This window comes from Hydra vulgaris, chromosome 12, assembly GCF_038396675.1.
Source record: "Hydra vulgaris chromosome 12, alternate assembly HydraT2T_AEP".
NCBI classification, from domain to species: Eukaryota; Metazoa; Cnidaria; class Hydrozoa; order Anthoathecata; family Hydridae; genus Hydra; species Hydra vulgaris.
In genome coordinates this window covers 37448782-37470000 of record NC_088931.1, presented here as the reverse complement: position 1 = coordinate 37470000, position 21219 = coordinate 37448782, and the positions used below count along the sequence as shown (strand labels likewise).

The 21219-nt window shown below is 26.9% G+C and overlaps 1 protein-coding gene across 2 annotated transcripts in view; it reads right to left on the bottom strand.

Annotated features, from left to right (window-relative positions):
* The window catches only part of LOC100205086 (centrosomal protein of 95 kDa), a 34922-nt gene extending 18445 nt beyond the window's left edge, over positions 1-16477 (bottom strand). Inside the window, exons 1-5 of one of the 2 annotated variants that reach the window (XM_065813139.1) lie at positions 16407-16477; positions 13372-13418; positions 13153-13281; positions 7034-7309; positions 6800-6921 (exon numbers count right to left, since the gene is read on the bottom strand). In XM_065813139.1, coding sequence (XP_065669211.1) covers positions 6800-6921; positions 7034-7309; positions 13153-13281; positions 13372-13396 — 552 coding nt within the window. In that variant the 5' untranslated portion in view covers positions 13397-13418; positions 16407-16477. Of the gene's footprint in view, positions 1-6799; positions 6922-7033; positions 7310-13152; positions 13282-13371; positions 13419-14225; positions 14345-16406 lie in introns of those variants that run through there. The other variant, XM_065813140.1, reaches the window with a different exon arrangement.
* Positions 16478-21219: the final 4742 nt, after the last annotated feature.

The following is a 21219-nucleotide window of genomic DNA, read 5'->3' as shown; positions in this document are numbered from 1 at the left end:
AACGCAAAACTGCTGAACGTGTAGGCAAATCGCCTTTTCGCAGGCAAAATGCGAGCTGCGTAATGCTTCTTAACAAGGCCTGTATGTATATATATATATATATATATATATATATATATATATATATATATATATATATATATATATATATATGTATATATATATATGTATATATATATATGTATATATATATATGTATATATATATATGTATATATATATATATATATATATATATATATATTATATATATATATATATACGTATATATATATATATATATTTAAATATATATGTATATATATATATGTGTGTGTGTATATATATATATATATATATATATATATATATATACATATATATATATATGTATGTATATATGTATATATATATATATATATGTATATATATATATATATATATTTATATATATATGTATATATATATATGTGTGTGTATATATATATATATATATATATATATATATATATATATGTATGTATATATATATATATATATATATATATATATATATATATATATATATATATATATATATATATATATATATATATATATATATATATATATATATATATATACAACAATTGACAGAAAAACAATTGACTTAAATGATTGCAAATTATATGAATCAGGAAAGCAAAATGTAGAAAGTGAATTCCAAAGAACTGATGCTGGAGGAAAAAACTAGAGGAATAAGAGTTTTTGGAGCATTTAGGAACAGTCACAGAAAAAGGATGAGACTTAATTGAATGACGAGTAACACAAGAATGAATTTTAGTAGATAGCACAAGAGACGCTAGCCCTTTAGAGCAGTGCCTATTATAGTATTTGTAGAAAAGAGAAAGAGAAGCAACATCATGATGATGTGATAATGGGTGGAGGTTGGCTGCAAGAGCAGGTCCAACTATGTTTACAATGGGTTTTTTGCACCTTGTCTAAAATAGAAAGGGTATCATTAGAAGATCCTTGGCAACAGTATTCCATACAAGGCCAGATTTTAGATTTATAGAGATAGAAAATAGAATCTGGAGTAAGAAAGTGTCAACTCGATAAAGAGATGTAACCTTAACAGATGCTAATTTTACAATGGATTTGATATATGGTTTCTAAGAAAGATCGGGAGTAAGAATTAATCCTAGAAGATGAAGGGTAGATGACTTATCGAGTACGTTACCGTTCATAAATATAGGAAGATCTAAACTATTGCGATATCGATTGGCTGAATAAAATTGAGTTTTATCTGAATTAAAGTTCACCAGCCCCATGCTGTAGCAGAAGTGAGATTCTTTTCAGCTCAAATGTCCCCTCCAAGCAATCAAAGAGTGTTGGCTTCTTATCATGACAAGAATAAATGCTAGTATCATCAGCAAACAATGCCATCTTAGATATGAGAATACCTGGAAGATCGTTAATTAAAAAGAGTATAGGGCCAAGGATAGAACCTTGAGGAACCCCTGAAGTTACAGAATATGAAGAAGAGTGCTGTCTATCAAGGACAACTTTTATACTACGATTAGAAAGGAAGAATTCAATAATCTTAAAGATGTTACCAGATACACTGTAAGAAGAAAGCTTATGGAGAAGACCAGCATGCCAAACTTTATCAAAAGCTTTAGAAATGTCAAGAGTGATGGCCTTAACCTCTCCACCTTTATCTAATGCACGATAAAACCTATCGGTTATTACCGATAGCAAATCAGCTGTAGAACGAGAAGATCGAAATCCATATTGATGATCAGAAAGTAAGTTATTAGATTCAAGATGAGAGATTAAGTACTTGTTAATTAAAGAAGACTATTGGGACAGCAGTTAGACGAATCAGATCGCTCTCCAGAATTTTTGAAAAAAAAAAATATATATATATATATACAGGCTTTGGCAAGAGTAAATGAGTGCACAAGCTATAAATAGCCCATCTATATAATATATGCGGTAGTGGTGTAGTGGTAGTGCGCTCGCTTCATAAGCGAGAGGTTCCGAGTTTGATCCCCACCACGTCCCTGGTAGTACCGCGCTCAACTTGTTTCTCCGCGCAGCGGCCTTGTTCGTCAAGGTTTGTGTTTCGGAGTTATAGAGTTGAGAGAGGGTTATAACCACAATTAAGTAGCCTCCTCATCTGTAGTGGCCTTCTGGGCCTTGGGGAGGTGAAATAACAACAAAAAAAAAAAAAAAAAAAAAAAAAATCTAAACCCGTCTTCGCGGGCCACCCACCTAGATAGTCTTGCACGGGCTTTTTTGAAAAAATAAAATTATTTTGTTTTGATGAAATTCTTTTTATTCTAAAATTTTTTGTGTTGATTCTTCATGCCAGTTATAGTAAAAATATTAATTGTAATAATAAATGACAAATCATTAAAAAATTCTTTGGTAATTAAACTTCGAATAGTTGGATACTCGTAAAGTTGAGATAATAGTTTTTCGAAGTTATACTGCAGTTTTTATCTTTCGCTTAGAGTTATTAGTGTGCGCTCTACTTAGTGAGTTTTGTTATTTTGTTTTGGTTTTGGTTTTGTTTCTCTATTTTATACAGACTTTATTCTTTTATTCTCCACTTTTATCAGTTGTATCATCGGATTTTTGTTGAGTTTATTCGAGATATAGTCAAACCAATAATTTGCAAGCAACGCAAAAAATGGCAGAAAAACAACCTTCGCAACCATCATATTTCTTTATTTAAGCATCTTGATGTTTGCTTAAAATTTTTTGCAATGAAAAAAGCAATTTTGCATGATCTTTTTGAGTATTTATATATTGTCTTATTAAAATAATGGAATAAAATATAACATTTTTAATTGCACTTTTTTAGTTCATTCATTTTTCTTATGCTTTGTAAATTAAATTAAATTATAAAAAGTTAACTATGATATCTCTAAGATATAAAGATATAGTGACAATTATAACAGGTAATGCGAAGTTATCGGACAAATCCTAATTTCATTATTTGAGCAAAATAATTAGTTTTTGTGGTTTTATGCGTAGACATAAACGTTCTATAAAATATAAACTTTATTATTTGAAACACAATTATAATGATTTGTCATTTATTATTTAAAATGAGGTTAAATGCAGCTGAACAAGAATCTTTTCGAAAGCGACTAAAAATGTTTTTTGTAAATAAACCTAATATAATAAAAAAAAAATCGTAAATCATTTTGAAAAGGAAGGATTTGCTCGAAGTACAATATATGATAACCTAAAAAGACTTGAAACTGTTCAATCGTTTTCTGATAGAAAGCACCCTAGTCGTCCGACATCCTGGACTAGAGAAAATAAAGCCGAATTAACGAGACTTGTCAACAATCGAAAAGGGGTCAGTCAGAGAAAAATAGGTATTATATTCGGTGTAAATCAATCGACAATTGGTTGTCAGTTAAAAAAAATTAATATTTAATATAGAAAACGTGAAAAGACTCTAAAATACACTATAGAACAACAAATAAAGGGAAAGAAAAGAAACAGGAAACTAGTTAACTAACTCTATAACACAAAATCGCTTCTAGTCATCGATGACGAAAAATACTTTTGTTTTGCAGGGGACAACATGCTTGGAAATTCTGGATACTACACAAACAACAAAAAGACATGCCCAGAAAGTGTTCATTTTATAGGAAAAGAGAAATTTCCAAAAAAATTATTAATGTGGATAGCCATATCTGACCGTGGTATGTCCGAGCCATTGTTTCGCACTTCCAAGGCTATAGCAATCAATTCATCAATCTATATTAATGAATGTTTAGAAAAACGACTTCTACCATTTATTCACAAGTATCATGGAGACTTTAACTATTTATTTTGGCCAGATTTAGCAAGTTCTCATTATTCTAAAGATTCTCTAAATTGGATGGACCAATATGTCTATTACGTTGATAAAGAATCCAATACCCCAAATGTACCTCAAGCACAACCAATTGAAAATTTTTGGGGACATTTGGCACAGAAGGTTTACGAGGGAGATTGACAAGCTTCAACAGAGCAAGTTTTGATTGATCGCATTAAACTAAAACTACAAGAAATTGATTTAAACTTTTTACAGTCGCATATGAAAGGCGTCAGAGCAAAATTGAGATCAATTGCAGATGGTGGTGTTTTTTCATATAAAAAATAATATATTTTTAATAAAAGATAAATGCTTTATTTAAAAAAAATATAATAGTAGTTTGCTTTTTTATTTATAAATAAGTTATTGACATTTTTATTTTGTCCAATAACTTCCGCATCACCCGTTATTGAAATCTTCTTTTAAATAAACCTTGAACCAAAGAGTTCTATTCTTTTACAATTGTTTTTCAACTGTTTAGACTAAAGTTTAAATTATTTACTATTGTTTCTGTTCAATTTATTATCATACTTTTTTATGAACTCGTAATTGAATAAATATTCTTTTCAGAAATTAGGAAAATATATGTTATTTTGATGTGATATGTAAGTTAAAATTTGAGGTAACCTAATTTTTAATTTCTAAGAGACTTAGTACAAATAGATTTTTTAAGATTCTGGTATATATACTTCTTAAATATATTCTTCTTATATAATATAGGCGTGTATAAAAAAAAGCGTTACATGAATTAAAAACAAAAACAAATCTTTTTTACATTTTTTTATGATTAGAACCAATAGAAGGGTATTAAATGCAGTATTATTTTATATATCAGGTTTATTGCTGTAAAACATTTAAATGTATTAAATATAGTGCAAGTATAAAAATGGAAATAAAATATGAAGAAATTGTATAGTATTGTTTTTATAAAACAAAAGGATTATTAATAAATATAATTATAAATTATTTATAAATATTCATTTTAAATAAATTAGCCCAAAATATCTTCAATTTCAAAATCGAATGCAATTTCTTCACTTTCAGTCAATTCAGGTGTTTCCCATTCACTTTCACCGTTTGAACTATCGTAATCAATGATGTCTTTTTCATTAATTACTATTGTATCAGGTTGAATTATTGGATCAAAAACAGCTGTTTGCCATTTTTGTAAAATACATCAATAACCTGTTTGATTACATTTTTCCTATCATTATCACTAAAATTTGGATCATTGATTTTAATGGCCATGATAGCATTAAGTATTTTATGGTTGATTCTGACATTTTGGTCTTTGGTCTGACATAAGCATTGTCAAAAGACTAAAGGTTCATTCCACTGATGAGTTCGACCTAGATAAGCATGTGATTAAACTTGCTATTTTACATAAATTTAGGTACTCGGTCTGTCAACTTTTCAAAGTATGGCTCCATATATCGTGGGCTGGTTTACCAAGGTAATTTACCTTTCCAAAATTTTTGAATTTTTTGAATTCTTTTAAACAATTTGTAATTAAAAATCCTGCTTTATTCAAAACATCCTTAAAATAGGCCTAAAGTTCTTCAATTTGTTTTGATTCGTTCTCTAATCCCCATTGGTTCGGATCAAACCACCGTACCAACCAAAACCAACATTATACATTTGTAGTGCCATCTATAAATGCCAATGCTGAAGTCTTTGGTTGATCTTTTAGCTCGTGAAGCAATTCTTTTTTATACTGAATACAGACCTTACACCATAGCTTTATAACAAATATTGTTCCATTTTCCACAATTGTTTCCTTTCCACAAACTTTATCTTTACCCTAACTCAGATAGGTTGCTAGTATAACTATGTTACCGGAAGATGCCATTTTCTTTACTGAAACTTTACTTTTTAACTTGAAAACTTGAAAACTTGAATAACTTGAAAACTTGAATAACTTGATAGCTTTATATCGGACACTCAATTTATACTATAAAAATCGATTAGAAGTCTGTTGATTATAAATAAGATATTTGATTTTTAATAATGAGTTATATATTAGCATATTAAATAAACTGCCACCTTTTTCGAAAAAAAACAGGAAGTTAACATGGAAGTATACAGGGAAATATGCACTACTTTAAACAACTTTAAAGTATGATAAACTAGTTTATCAATCAATTAAGCAAAATGTGTGATTATACAAAAAAGAAATTGTCTTTATTAACTAACAGTTCTTATTGTATAAGTTTACAAATTTTCAAAGAATACTGAAAATCCAGATGACTATGTTAAATTCTTTTGCAACACATGTATATTTTGCCTGCTTTTTAACATACTAATTATTTATCTTTTAAAATAATACAGAATAAAATGGAACAGTTATAGCTGTTTGAAATAACTTGTTCGACTTTTTATTTTTATTTTTACATCAGAATATTCAAAAATTATTTTTTTCATTTTTTTTTTTTTTTGCATATCTGAATGAAATAGTTTTGTTTTTTAACTAGTGAAACAAACAGTTTTACAAAATTACATCATTTGAGAAGTTTTTAAAAGAATTTGATAAAAACATAAAAATATTTAACTTTATTTTTACCAAAAATTTGTATTTTGCATGGGCTTTATTTTGCCTGTGTAAATTGATTTGCACGGGTGTTAAGGCGGTACGAGCTATAGCCCCCCATTCCTGACGAAGCCTCTCTCTCTCTCTCTCTCTCTCTCTCTCTCTCTATATATATATATATATATATATATATATATATATATATATATATATATATATATATATATATATATATATATATATATACATAAGATTAAATTGGGTTTGTAGATAGTGTAGCAATTTTTAATAAATACTTATTTTTATAACAGCAATTATATATAATTTCTGATTCATTTAGAAGTTTATAATGGATAAAATAAATGTTATAAATAAATTAATAATAAAAATCATAAAATATTTTTAAATGATTTTTAAAAAATATATATTTACATGCTTTAATTCTGGAAAAGATTTTTCTGAGTCTTCTTGGAACACTGTATCTGATAACATTTCATGCTCTTCTGTTAAAGTGGAAAGCTCTTTCTGACCAGACAATGGAAATTTCAAGGCATCTTTTAAAATCAATTTTAAATATTAGAACATTACCTATATACACTTTTAGTAATATATTATGTAAATTATAAATTTTTTTTTTAACTTATTTAAAAAATATAGACTACTTACCATTTTGATTTGAATTATTTATTTTAGTTTGATCGTCACCTTTATCCTTGGCACCTTCATGAAAATTGTCTTCATAGTTCAACTCTTCTAATAAACAGTCCAACAAACCATCAAATACTTCTAAAAGATTTTTCACTTGAACTTTGTTTTGCTGCACTATTCCTTGGACATCAATGTGAGAAAGATCCATATCAAGAACATCTGTAGCAAGTGAGTCAATAACTACCTGGACATTATGAATTTGGTCTTCAATGCTCACAGGGGAAGAATTCAACCCTTACATATATAAAATCAATTTACAATTATTAGTAATAAAAGCATTAAAATATATATATATATATATATAATATATATATATATATATATATATATATATATATATATGTATATATATATAAGATTAATTTAATCTGTGGATATATGCATGAAACACCACTGATGATATTTCATAAATAAGGGTTAGAGTTAGGGCAGGCAATATATGTATGTATGTATAAAAAAATTGATTACAACATATTATTATTATTACTACTATTGTTATTATCAATATTATTATTATTATTATTGTCATTATTATTGTTGTTGTTGTTACTATTACTACTATTATTGTTGTTGCTATTGTTATTAACTTGTTTCAGATTACATAAATTCATAAAATAAATAAAAAACAAGTACAACAAAAACTAATATAGTACCTAAGTATAATTATAAACATCTCTTATTTAAAAAAAACAAAAACATCTTCACTTCCAATAAAACTCCAAGCAACCACTATTAGAGTTGAAAGTTACTAGAAGAAAAAAGATGAAGTTTATGAAACAAGATATCGATTAATAGATGATTTAAAAGATTGCAAACTATATGAATTAGGAAAACAAGATGAAGGGAGCAAATTCTAAAGATCTGATGTTTGAGAAAAAAAACTAGACGAATAAGAATTTTTTGAGCAACAAGGAACGTCACAGTAAAAGGATGAGACTTTTACTGTGACTGTTCCCAAGAAGAAAGTTGAATAGAGGGTAACACGAGTATGAATTTTAGTAGATAGTTGAGAGATGCTAGCTCTTTAGAGCAGCGCCTATTGTAGTATTTGTAGAAAAGAGAAAGAGAAGCAACATTACAACAACGTGATAATGGTTGGAGGTCCACTATGTTACAATGTATTTTTGCACCTTGTCTAAAAGAGAAAGGACGTCATTCAAAGATTCGCTCTAGATATGGCAACAGTATTCTATACAAGGATAGATTTGAGATTTATAAAGATAAAGAAATGAATCCAGAGTAAAAGAGCACAAAACAGCCTCATTTGAGTAAAAAAAAATCATTTTCATCAAATACTGTGTATTTAAAATCACAATTTTCAGCTTCCAGTACAAAGCTAGAGTAAGAGTAAGTAAAAAGTTTTGAGCAATTTTATGGTATACTTTAAAACATATATTAAAAGTCTAAAAGTCAAAATCTAAAATAAAGAGATAATGGAGAGACACTTTATTCATGATATATTTTGGTACAATAGGACAACATAAAATGTATATTTTAAAACATCATATCCCACTATTGTATAAAAAAAGTTTTTACAAAAAAAAAAAAAAAAAAAAAAAAAAACAATTTATACATATATCAAGTGTTGAATTAAGTGATCGCGAATTGCAATATCCAGAAATATTTCTGGTCTTCATTTTTTCAGTTTATTAACTCATAAAAATTAGTAACAAGTATTCCATAAAAAATATTTATCCATTAATCTTCAAAACTATAATACAAAGCTTGTTGATTTAAACTTGAATAGTTTGATCATACAAATAATCATTAAATAAAACTAAAAAAAACAAAAAAAACATTACAAAGTAATATTAAAAAAAGTAAAAAAAAAACATATAAAAAGAAATATAGATATAAAGAATCTGTAATTTTATATTAATTGTGACTTGTAATAGACCTTATATTTTATATCTTTATATTTATTTATTGTGAGTTGCAATAGTCTGCAAAAACTTAACAATCATGAATTATTTTTAGTAGCAATCACATATTTTTATACTTTATTTGTATCTTATTTAACTATATCTGACAAACTAAGTAATATCTTTTTTTCTATTTGTTACAAAACCGCAATTGCAAGTATAAAATTAAATAATTTACAATGTAAATTAAGTAAAATAAACTCACAAATTTGATTATATCCAAATAATAAAATTGCAAAGTATTATTATTATTAAAAGAATGGGAAAAACTTGCAGAAGAACTGATTTTAGCATAAGACCAGGCTGTTTTGTCATCAAGAAACCACTTGTGATATTTTTGGTACATTTAGTTTACAAATAATTTTAGTTTCACAAAATTTAATGGTAGCTGCTTATATTGGAGTCACATATAACAAAATGTGAGATAATCTATCAGATAAATATTGTATTTGGTACACATAGATATATGACTGCATGGTTTGTTTACTTTTTAATTTGTTAAATTTTTTTCTTTTTTTATTGTAATAATAATGTAAATGTAATTTACAAAAAGATTCTGCATATCTATATTAAACAAATGCAAAACATAAAACCTTTAGAGTTTAACTACAAAAAAAATTTTTTTTTTTAAAGGAAAAAGTAATGAAAACATTTATATTCCAAAAAAAATTATAATTGATTTTCTTATTAATCAGTCTAGGCTAATAATCACCACTAAGTATTGTTTGAGTAATACTGTGGTTGACTAATACTGTGGTTGGAAAGGAATGATTTATTAATCTCAAAAACTTTCCCAGATACATCAGACAAAACAAGCTTATGAAGAAGTAGTGCATGCCAGATTAAAAATCTTTGCTATGTCAAGAGCAATAGCCCTGCCTAAGTAAAAATAAATTAATCAACCTTTAATGTAACCAATCTTTAGATAACTTACATTTAAAAGTAAATTTTATTTTATTTTTGAAACAATACTATTTTATAAAAGTAAATTTTACATATCAATATAAATTTACTTTGAACATTTAATATGTAATTTACTTTTTCGTAAAAACTTACTTATGTAAACAAGAGTGATTCCTTATAAATTGTTGACTTTGAGAGCAGGGTAGGTAAAAACAATTCTTTTGACAACAAATTACATCACACTTAACTTTTGACCAACACTTTGATGTAAGGCTGTCAAAAATCATGAAAATCCAAAAAATTCTAGAAACTTTTAAAGATTTCAAAAAGCATCCAGAACAGTCCAGAAAAATTCTAGAAAGTTTCATAAGGTTCAAGAAAATTCGAGGCTTCAGAAAGACTTCCTCTAAGATTTACCCAGCCAATGACATAAATAACTTGTGTTTAATGATCCTAATAATGTATAAAAATTGAGTTCTATTTTTTATTTGCTTACAATGACCTCAGTAAATGATCAGTAGAATATTTAAAAAAGTTATTTTGTGTGTGATGTTTTTTTATCAGATCAACTTAAAAGAAAGATCTTTGTAAGAGCTCATTAAATTATGATATAGAGAAACTTTGTTTAAAATAAGTCTAAACATATAAATTATATGCAGCTCATTAAGTTCAAAAAAGTGCCAAGTTCATGGTTAATTGTTTGCAGTGCTTATTAATAAGAAACATTTTTTAACATTTGAAGATGCAAAATGCTTTACAGATCGCAAAAAAAAATTCCTACCCATAACCATTGAAATTTTGTCTTCCTTTCGAAAATTGTTTATATTACAATTATGAGACTGTGAAAACCAATGCTTTATAATTCTGGTTGTTTAATGATCATTTTTGGCTTATTGTTCTCTGTAGAATTGTCATTTATAAGTTTTTATAATAATAATTTAATAGTTTTTGGGTCAAATCATTATATTTCAACCAATGGCATGCGGGTCACCATCTCTGATTTTCCTGATTTTTACATATTGTTATGTGCATTATGTAGATAGGTTAAATTTGAAATTTCAGACTTCCAAGTACAACGATTCCGAAATTATAGCCTTAGAAACATGACACAGTGGCCCCCCTCAGTTTACAAATGGTCAAAACAGACTGCTTTAGAGCTGTATAACTTTTTTCTCACTTTCAACAAGTGTCTCATTTTTTCTAGAACTATTTTCTGGATAGTCCTCTCTTTAAAAAAGTGGTTTCTATTAACTTGTGTTAAATTAGAAAAAAATTATGACCTCCTCAACTTTGGAAAAAATCCTAAAATTGCTAAAATATGCCAAAATGAAACTAACTGTAGCATTATTCTATTCATGCACAAGTCTTTACAAATAAGTTTTCTGATTAGCTACAACTGTCTGGATTAAATGGGCAAAATATAGGCACCTTGTTGCAGTTTAGAACTCAAATATATCTAAAAGCAAAATGTCCACCTAAAAAGTCTAATTTTCAGCCATTTTGAGATGTTTGTAAATTTTTTTAACACTTTGCTTTGATCTAAGATTACCAGCGTATAAGATCATTAGACCCAACTATCTGAAAATGCAAACATTATAAACTTGTCAAATCCACACCAAAAATGCCAGCATTTTAAAATAACCCTTTTTTTCAATTATCAACAGTTGAATGTGTTACTAGAAACCAGTGCCCCTCAAATCTGCCTAATTATAAGTCATTTCTTAATAAAAAAAAAGATATGGTTGGTTGTCCTCTCCTTGATCTAGTCTTTATAGTAGATAGGGGCACAAATAAAGAGGGCAGTAGCTTTTTAGAGGCCTTCATTATGGTTCAAATGAAGGTCTCTAAGTTAATTTAGATATTTAGATACCTAATATCTAAATATCTAAATTAATTTCAAAATGAAACCATTATTTCTATAAATTCTATTTTATTATAGGAAATCAGTGGTACGGACCACCCCACCCCCACTCACTAGGGGGAGGGGAGGGGGAGGGGATTTGGGGCGGCACCAATCAAAGGAGGAGGGGCAACTAACTTTTAGTAATTTAATTAACTTTTATTAATTCTATTTTAATACCACAACATTGCATATTTGCTGGAAAATCTGGAACACATTTTTGATAGTCACCTGTTTCCCAAAATTTTAGTTTTACTGTTATTAAAAGCTGTTTTAAATTTATCATAATACTCTACAAATCATGTACAAAGTACTCACTGACTGGAGACTAATTTAATCAATTTAGCTCAGTCCATAACAAAGCAAAGGACATAATACATACAGTGCTGGCAACTGATAAATTTGAGATTAACTTCTTTTATTAAACATTTGGTACAATCAAACAAACAAAATAGAGATTTTTATCCTCTTTGCACAACCATTCATCTTTTCCCTTAGTCACGCCAAACAGTTCAATTAATGCATCAAAATTTTTTTACTTTCTGCAGCGCATACAGTTTTGCTACTTTTTCATAAATAGCTTAACCAGATACATTTGGAAGGTTCAACATTTTGCTCCATAAGTTTTCAAGATCCAAAGCAATTACACCAATCTTTTCTCTTTCTTCTTTTAGCAATCAATTCAAAAAACTTAAAGTGCCTAATGACATGCTTTGAATTGTGCATGCAACCTACTAATAAAACTTATACACATATACAAAATATACATAAACAATTTCACATGTGTAACTATAATTATCAAGAAAGCTAAGTATAAATCACCTAACAAGATAAAACCTTTTTATAATGAACTTTTGAAAATGCATCTTTATTAAGCAATAAAAATTAAACTCTTCTACAGACTTAGAATACTTCGCTTTTATAACAATTAATACCATGCTGCAAAAAAATTAGCCACTGTCTGGTCAGTCATAGCACAGTTTGCTATGTATTTTCTTATCTTATTGCGCAAGTTAGTTTTATGACTTAGATTAAAAATATTGATTATTATTAATTGTATATATTATGTTAAAATAAGCTACATTTTTTATATTTCAATGGAATGAAACTTCATTTTATTCATTAACAGACAAAAGTTCATCTATTCATGTTACAGGAAGTCAATTAAAAAAAAATAAACTAAAAAATCATCATCATAATAATTATCATGTATAATACACATATTATACATAATCAATATTTCAAAAATTATTATTTCAATAAAAAAAATATTATAAAAAATAAAAATATTAAAATCAAAAAATATTTAAAAAATCATTTTTTAAAAGGATAATATATATATATACATATACCTGGAGGTTTTTCTCCTAATATAGATTCATAAACTTGTACAAAAAAAAAATGATTGCATTGGTTTATTGTAAGAATAGAAGGTGATAAATTGAGCTTATCTACAATATTATTGGCTAAACCAATCAAATCTGTAAAATTAATAAAAAATTTGATTATAAAAATTATCAAGTTATATTTTAAAAGATATTTTTACTTATGAAAGCATTCAAATTAATTACCATCATCACTTTTACTTATTGCCATTACATGTCTTTTAAATCTTAATCTAAAAATAGTTTTATCACATAACAATATCTAACATTTTCTTATTTATATACATATCAGGGATGTGAAGTCCCAAAAGGACTCTGGTTTTTTATCTCTATGTTTTCCTGGTCTATGGCTTTCAGGAGCTCTGAACATGTTGGTTGACTTATGATCTGCTATATAAAAAAAACTCATGAAATTTAATGACTTAAGCCATATTGTTTTTAAGCCCGGGGTCTTGGAGTCCTTGCTGCCATTATACCTTAATTTTTTTACTAATAGTAGTCCATAAGTTTTTTTTATATTATTAGAGTTCCTGGATACCAAAAACTAGGAAGAAGTAATCTTTTTGTGACATCTGGAGTCTTTTTTGGGACTCCGCATCCCTGATACATATAATACATATATATATATATATATATATATATATATATATATATATATATATATATATATATATATATATATATATATATATATATATATATATATATATATATATACAGGCGTTAAAGTAAGGGGGAACACCGTTCTTCTTTGCCGACAAACCAAGAAATCGTTCTGGTTCGCTCAATATTTCTTGGCAATCGTTCCACTATATTATTGAGTTTTTTTTTTTTTTTACAATGGGATTGTCCATAAATTATGCAATGCCTAATTTATCTCTTTAAAGTAGTAGATCATTTTCACTTTTCACGCTAATTTTTATTGAAATTAATAAGCTATTTGAATGTTTGCTAATATTTTTGACTAATATTAAGTAGTTTTAGTGATCTCGCAAGATCTTGAAATACAGCAAAAGTGCTCCTTACAAAAATACACCTACAGCAAAAATTTGAAGGAATGATTCTGCACCCGAATGGGCTATTTCGCATCCCTTTGAACAAGCAATTTGTACTTTATAACACCATTCCACTTGATTTACTATTCTACTTTAACCCCTATATATATATATATATATATATATATATATATATATATATATATATATATATATATATATATATATATACAACAATACAACAACAAAATAAATATACAAATATATAAAAAAAACTATATATATATATATATATATATATATATATATATATATATATATATATATACAACAATACAACAACAAAATAAATATACAAATATATAAAAAAAACTATATATATATATATATATATATAGTTTTTTTTTATATATTTTTATTTTTTATTTTTTTAACTGAAGCAATATATAAGCATCTTATTTTAAAACCACAAACAATTTTTAACCAGCTAAAATTTTAAACTTTGAATAATTTTTATCATTATAAATTTAATTCAAATTCATCTCCCCGAAAAACTAAAGTATTTTTGGGGGATTTTATACTTAAGCCTTGTTTTTAACATGTGAATTTTAAACTAAAGTTGCATTAATTGCATTGCGAAAATGATTCATATTTTCATTTTTTTTGTTTTTTGTTTATAAAGGCATAAATAAATATACAAATAAATGAACATACATCCACTAAAAGGTAAATAATATTAGTGTTTTTAGCATATTAATTTAAACTTAAACATCAAATTATAGTACTTTCCTCAAGTTTTCAAACATATGTTTTTATATGATTTCGAATAAGTATAAAATTATCTTATATGATTTTGAATTAGCATAAAATCACTAGCATAGTTTTCACACTTGATACTCAAATGTTTAATAAACAAAAGTTTAACAAGCAATCTTTTATTTATCTTTATATTGAATACTGTTATCATATTTGGACTGGTTCTTCTAATGATGCATTAGAAGAACTAGTCCATAATCTCTTCCTCTTCTAAACAAGGTCCTAAAATGCAATGTATAGTTGGACCTACTTTACTTCCTAAGCTTGAGTCATTCCCATCATTATTAAACTAGATTTTTGCATATGAGTGTTTGAGTATTGTAGAAAAAAGAAAGAGATGCAATCTAACAACGATGAGAGAGTGGCTCAAGCTAGGCAGATAAATAAGATAAATGTTCTTTTGGACCTTGTCTGAGTGAGGGTGTTGTTATTTGTCAATATAGGAAGGTCAAAAATATTGCAATAGATGTTTGCAGTAAAGAACTGAGTTTTGTTGGAGTTAAAATCCACAAGCCACTTCATGCCCCAAGCTGTTACAGAAGAGAGATTAGATTAAAGTTCTGCTGCTTATTCTAAGTGATCAAAAAGTGAAGACTTTTTATCAAGACAAGAATATAAAATTGAGTTGCCAGCAAATAGAGCCACTTTAGATGTAAGATGTCAGAAAGATTGTTATTGAAGATAAAGAAATGATAAAGAGCTTTTTATTAGCAATTAATAATAGTTTAGCAAGGATTAAAAAAAATTATGGATTTTTTTTCTTATATCAATTTTTTAGAAAAAACCATTTATAAATTTTGTTTAACTAGTATTCTATATATATTATATAGAATATATATATATATATATATATATATATATATATATATATATATATATATATATATATATATATATATATATATATATATATATATATATATATATATATATATATATATATATATATATATATATATATATATATATATATATATATATATATATATATGTAAATTATGTTAGTGTATTTTACAAATAGAGTGCTCAATGTTCTTAAAGAACAGAGCAATAATTAATTACTTAATTAATTAATTAATTATATATATATATATATATATATATATATATATATATATATATATATATATATATATATATATATATATATATATATATATATATATATATATATATCATTATATATAATTTCTATATAATTATATATATTATTCTATGTAATTTTTTTATATAAAAAAACTATATGGAATGCCTATAAAAGAATCATTAATAAATTTTTGTTCAAGTAATAAGTAAAATAGATGGCTACTAAATTTAATGTAATGACCAGATAATGACCAGCCTTATATTTAATAAAATAAATATGAAACTGGTCAAAAATAAATAAATGCACCAATAAATGAGTCCTACCAATAAATGTGCCACTACCATACAATAAATATGTAATATTAAACACTAAAGACCATAATAAAAATTAACTTTTTCAAAAACACAGAATATTTTACAGTACAACATTATTATGAATATTAATAATATTCATAATAGTATGTTGTAAACATAATATTATTATGTTTATTATTATTATGTAATAAACATAATATTATTAAGCTTATTATTTTTATGTAATAAACATAATATTATTATGTTTAAGAAAGCAATTATAACAGCATTATAACTTAACTAGTTAAAAATATTAAAATGAATAAACTTTAAAAGAAATCTTTGAACCATGATTATATGTATAAAGTTAATACATATAAACTTAATACATATAATTTTAATACATATAAAACATAATACATATAAGTTTATACTGTAAACTTATAATTTAACTTATAATATGAGTTTATACTGTAAACTTATAATTTTGCCAATATTTGTTTTGAATATCGAGTGGAAATCCCGAGCATTTAATACGAAATCCCGCAGAGCGGCTGAGCGCTTTAAAAAATCAGCGTAATTCTTATAAGTAATCTGTCAAATAATTTTGCTGATCATATGCACACAAAGCACTTCAAATCAAAAGTTAATCCTAGAAGGAATCATTAGTTTAGTTACTTGAGTTTTGTACACAAATGTCTTTTGTGTTAGATAGTGAATGTTTTACTAACATAAATAGTGATCTGCCGTATCTAATATGTGCCAAATAATTTGGCAAATCACATGTAATATAATAATAAGGTTGTTCGGATTTCCGCAAATGTTAGTACTATATATCACGTTTGATTGAAGGTCGATGGTAAAACGAATCCATCAATAGCTTTATACAAACTATTGACAATAACATTGTCAATATCATATTGACATAGCATGCATATATGGCGGATCACAATACAATAATACTAACATTTGTTCTGCCGAATTATTTGGCAGATCGCTTTTAAGAATTCAGCTGATTTTATAATCTGCTCTGCCGTTTGTACAATATAAATGATGTTCTTAGCCAATCTGCTCTGCTCTGCCAATTGAACCGAACCGAATTTTTCATGCAAGATTAGTTTTATAAGCTTATAATTAGGTATATCATGTACATAGTCTGTGTGCATGATATACCCAATAACGTTAAAGAATAATATTCATAATATATCATTGCCCAATGATATATAGTTAGAGTAATATTCCTTATATATAATCGGATATACCACTGTTTTATAATGGAGCTCTGATTTATTGTTAACAAATGAACTAATTGAAGACGGACGCGAAGATTTGTATTAATATTTTTGACACATTAACAGTTTTGATAAATGAGGCAGAGTTGTTAGTCCTTGGCCTTAGCCTTAGCCTCGGCCTTGCCTTAAAGCCAAAAATTAAGGCCTTGGCCTTGAACTTGGTCTTGAAAATTTTGGCCTTGGTCTTAACTGTTTTGGCCTTGGCCTTTAAAAACAAAATGGTTTTTGGCTTTCATATATATACAAGTATATTTTCTAATTGATTTCGTTGAATTCTGCGCATAACCTTGGTCTAATTTCACAACATGTGGTTTTATTGTCACAGCACTTGTTACCAACAGTTTTGTTAATAATTGGCCTCGACGTAAGGCAAAAATTTAAGTCTTTGGTCTTGAAAATATTTGCGTAGGCCTTGGCCTTGAAACTCTTATTTTTGGCCTTGACCTTAAAACTCTTGGCCTTGGCCTTGCTATTTTTGGCCTCGTTAACAACTCTAAAATGAGGTAGGGGAGAGCGGACACTATGATACATGGGACACTATGAAATATTGTAATTGTCGAAGCACCTTAAGAGTTGTGACAACCACTTTCATGACAAAACAGTTACTACGAGAGCTATGTTTCGGGAAAAAAATTATATTAAAAGTCAATAGACCAGCGAGCGGTCAAATTTTGTGTTTTTTTTTAATGATAAAGTAATTTGTAGTTTTTAAAGTTGCTAAGTTTTAAAGTATGGCAGGGGAGAGTGGGGTAAAGTGGGACATTAAAAAATATTTTGAGAAGAACTTTAATAACTCTTTTATATAATGTATGTACTGGACCAAACAAGTTTTAAAAAATAAAGAATTTTCGGGCACAGATTCCATCCCCAAGATTGACAGCAGATTATACAAAAGTGTATACTTTTTTTATTATAGAGGAACCGCGTCATTGCGGTGAAGTGGGACAGGTGTGAGTTAAAGTGGCACAGGCGAGTAATTAACAACGTATCAACAAAAATTATTATTTAAAAAATATAAAAATCGTAAACCACGTAATCTTTATCAAAATATTCTAGAGGTTTCCACATTATAAATACACAAAGGTCATAGGGAAGAAGTTAGAGATCAAAATTTCTTTGTCCCATATGAGGGAAAGTCGGGTAACTCCTGACACTTGATGTACAGCTTAAACTAAAGAAGCTATGTGGTTTTAAATACTGTAAAAAATTTGGCATATGCAAAATATCATAACACGCCGTAGCGATTGGCTGGGAGTGCAAGATATTCCCAGTTAACCAGCGCATCTGGGTCCGAGCTGAGACCCAACTGGAAAAAATACTGGGTATCCTATATGGGCCCATCGTGATTTTGTCAGCGGAATCCAACTGAGTCCCATCTGGGATTAGTTTTGGTTTTTGACAGGAAATCCCATACTGAACCCAGATATTTTTTCCGTATAGCTTGCGTTTTCTTAATTATTTAAGGTTTGTTTTTCGCAGATTCAAGAGTTGCATTTTTTTATTTAATATAAAAAAGTTAAGGTACTATTTATATTCAATTCGCTGTAAAGACAATAAGTTGTATTAGACGTATTAATGTTTGGTCTGACATAATTGATATGAATCAGTTTAAAAAACAGATTTGAGTTTCATAATGTTTTTAAGCAACGAAAAACAATTATTATACAATGATTTGATTCAAAACTGTTCATTAATTCTTCGTTATTTCTACATTATTTTAGATTCCCTGCAGTCTGCAGGGAATCTAAAATAATGTTATTCAAAGGTTAATGTTTGATGTTATTAGACTTGACATGAATAGACTTGTAAACAATGATTGAGTAAAACTACAATGTTACCCTTTAAATTTCTAAGTCTTGACTCACATTAACATGACATCAAATCTTTAGTCATCTTTGGCTTTATATCTTTTATATAACTTTATAAATATAAAAATAGTCAATATTAATAACATTTTGACTATATCTTCTTTTTGTTGTTGTTGTTATTAAGGTGCTCCCAGAAGTCCTTAGAGTCTTATCAAACAGCACTGGAGAAGTGTATTTAACTAGGAAGTTGACAACTCCTTTCTTACCAATGTTGCTTATTGAGCTAGAGCCGGCCACGAACCTCTTGGTTCTGAACTCTTACAGCTGTGCCATGGCTGCACAATATCTAATTAAATAATATCACAACTTAAAAGTAATTCATAATTATTCAAACATTAGGAATTTTAATAATCTTGGACCGAAACTTCCTTTTTAATTTTATATTGCACTTGAGGTATATTTTATGATTGTATTTTAAATTTATTTCACAGCAAATTTAAAAAAAACTTAACACCCTGTAAAAAACTGATTGAAAAACACATTATATATGACTTTCAAACATTACTAAAGTGTGATTGATATCTTATCATGAAAATAATTGCTATCATGCACTATTTAATAACATGATTATTGAAATGATAAAGCTTAAATAAAATACATGTTTTACAATATAAGGTAAAGATTTATTGATAGATAAATATTCAAAGATGAATCTATTAATCAGCTGATAAATGAACATGTAAATAAATTATAAAAAAATACCAGAGAGGTACCAAATAAAGTTAATATGAAAATTCCTCCAAATGTATGCTCATTCCAAATTATATCACATTACTATATATGTACTTTTTAAAAGTTTTTTTTTTTTTTAATGCTTATTCATAACATTTTATTGAAAACAATGCAAAACAAACTGCTCTTGGTCTAAAAAAATGGGTTAACATTATACCATTCACATTTCCTTGCAGTCGACTGCAAATCGACTGCAGTCATACTATAAAATAAATTAAATGGTTTAGAATGCAAAATTACAATGCAATAACAAAGGCACATTTATTTATGTAATCTATACATATAAAACAAATTTATTTCGATTTCTATAAAGTCAATATTGCTATCATATTCATATCAACTTCTTACTGTTTTACATTTCATCCTTTAAAATTTTTATTTTTTCTATTTTACTTTTATAAAAATATATTATTACAATGCTATTCATACTTCTTCAGTTGCCATTACTTTTATCATTTAGGTTAAACTTTTTTTAAAAATTTAGATTGCGACAAGCTGAGAGGCTGTCTATTAATTATGTGAACAATTTTCTAGCAATTTGTTACTCCTCTCTCCTCTTTGTCAGCAACTTGTCAAACTTCCAGAGACCCCCTAAAAAAATTATGCCAGCATATGAGTACGCCTGTTTGCCCAAATAAAAATTAAAACTAAAGTAACTTATATTTGATAAGCTTCTCATGTCTATGGCCGTTATAGTACCAGCAACAGTTGAAGGAATATTTGACTGGTTTTTCCAAAATAATTTCGATAAATCTAACTCAGCTGAGTTAGATTTATCGAAATTAAGTTAAAAACTGAGGTAAAATGACATATCAGATATAAAGAAATTTAAATTTCATAAAAATCAAATTTCCATGGTTTCTTAACTTGTATTCTGGACAGTACTGTTAGAAGAACTGCTGCTAGACCTTTATAAACAAGCATAACATTTTCTGGAAACCTATTATCTGG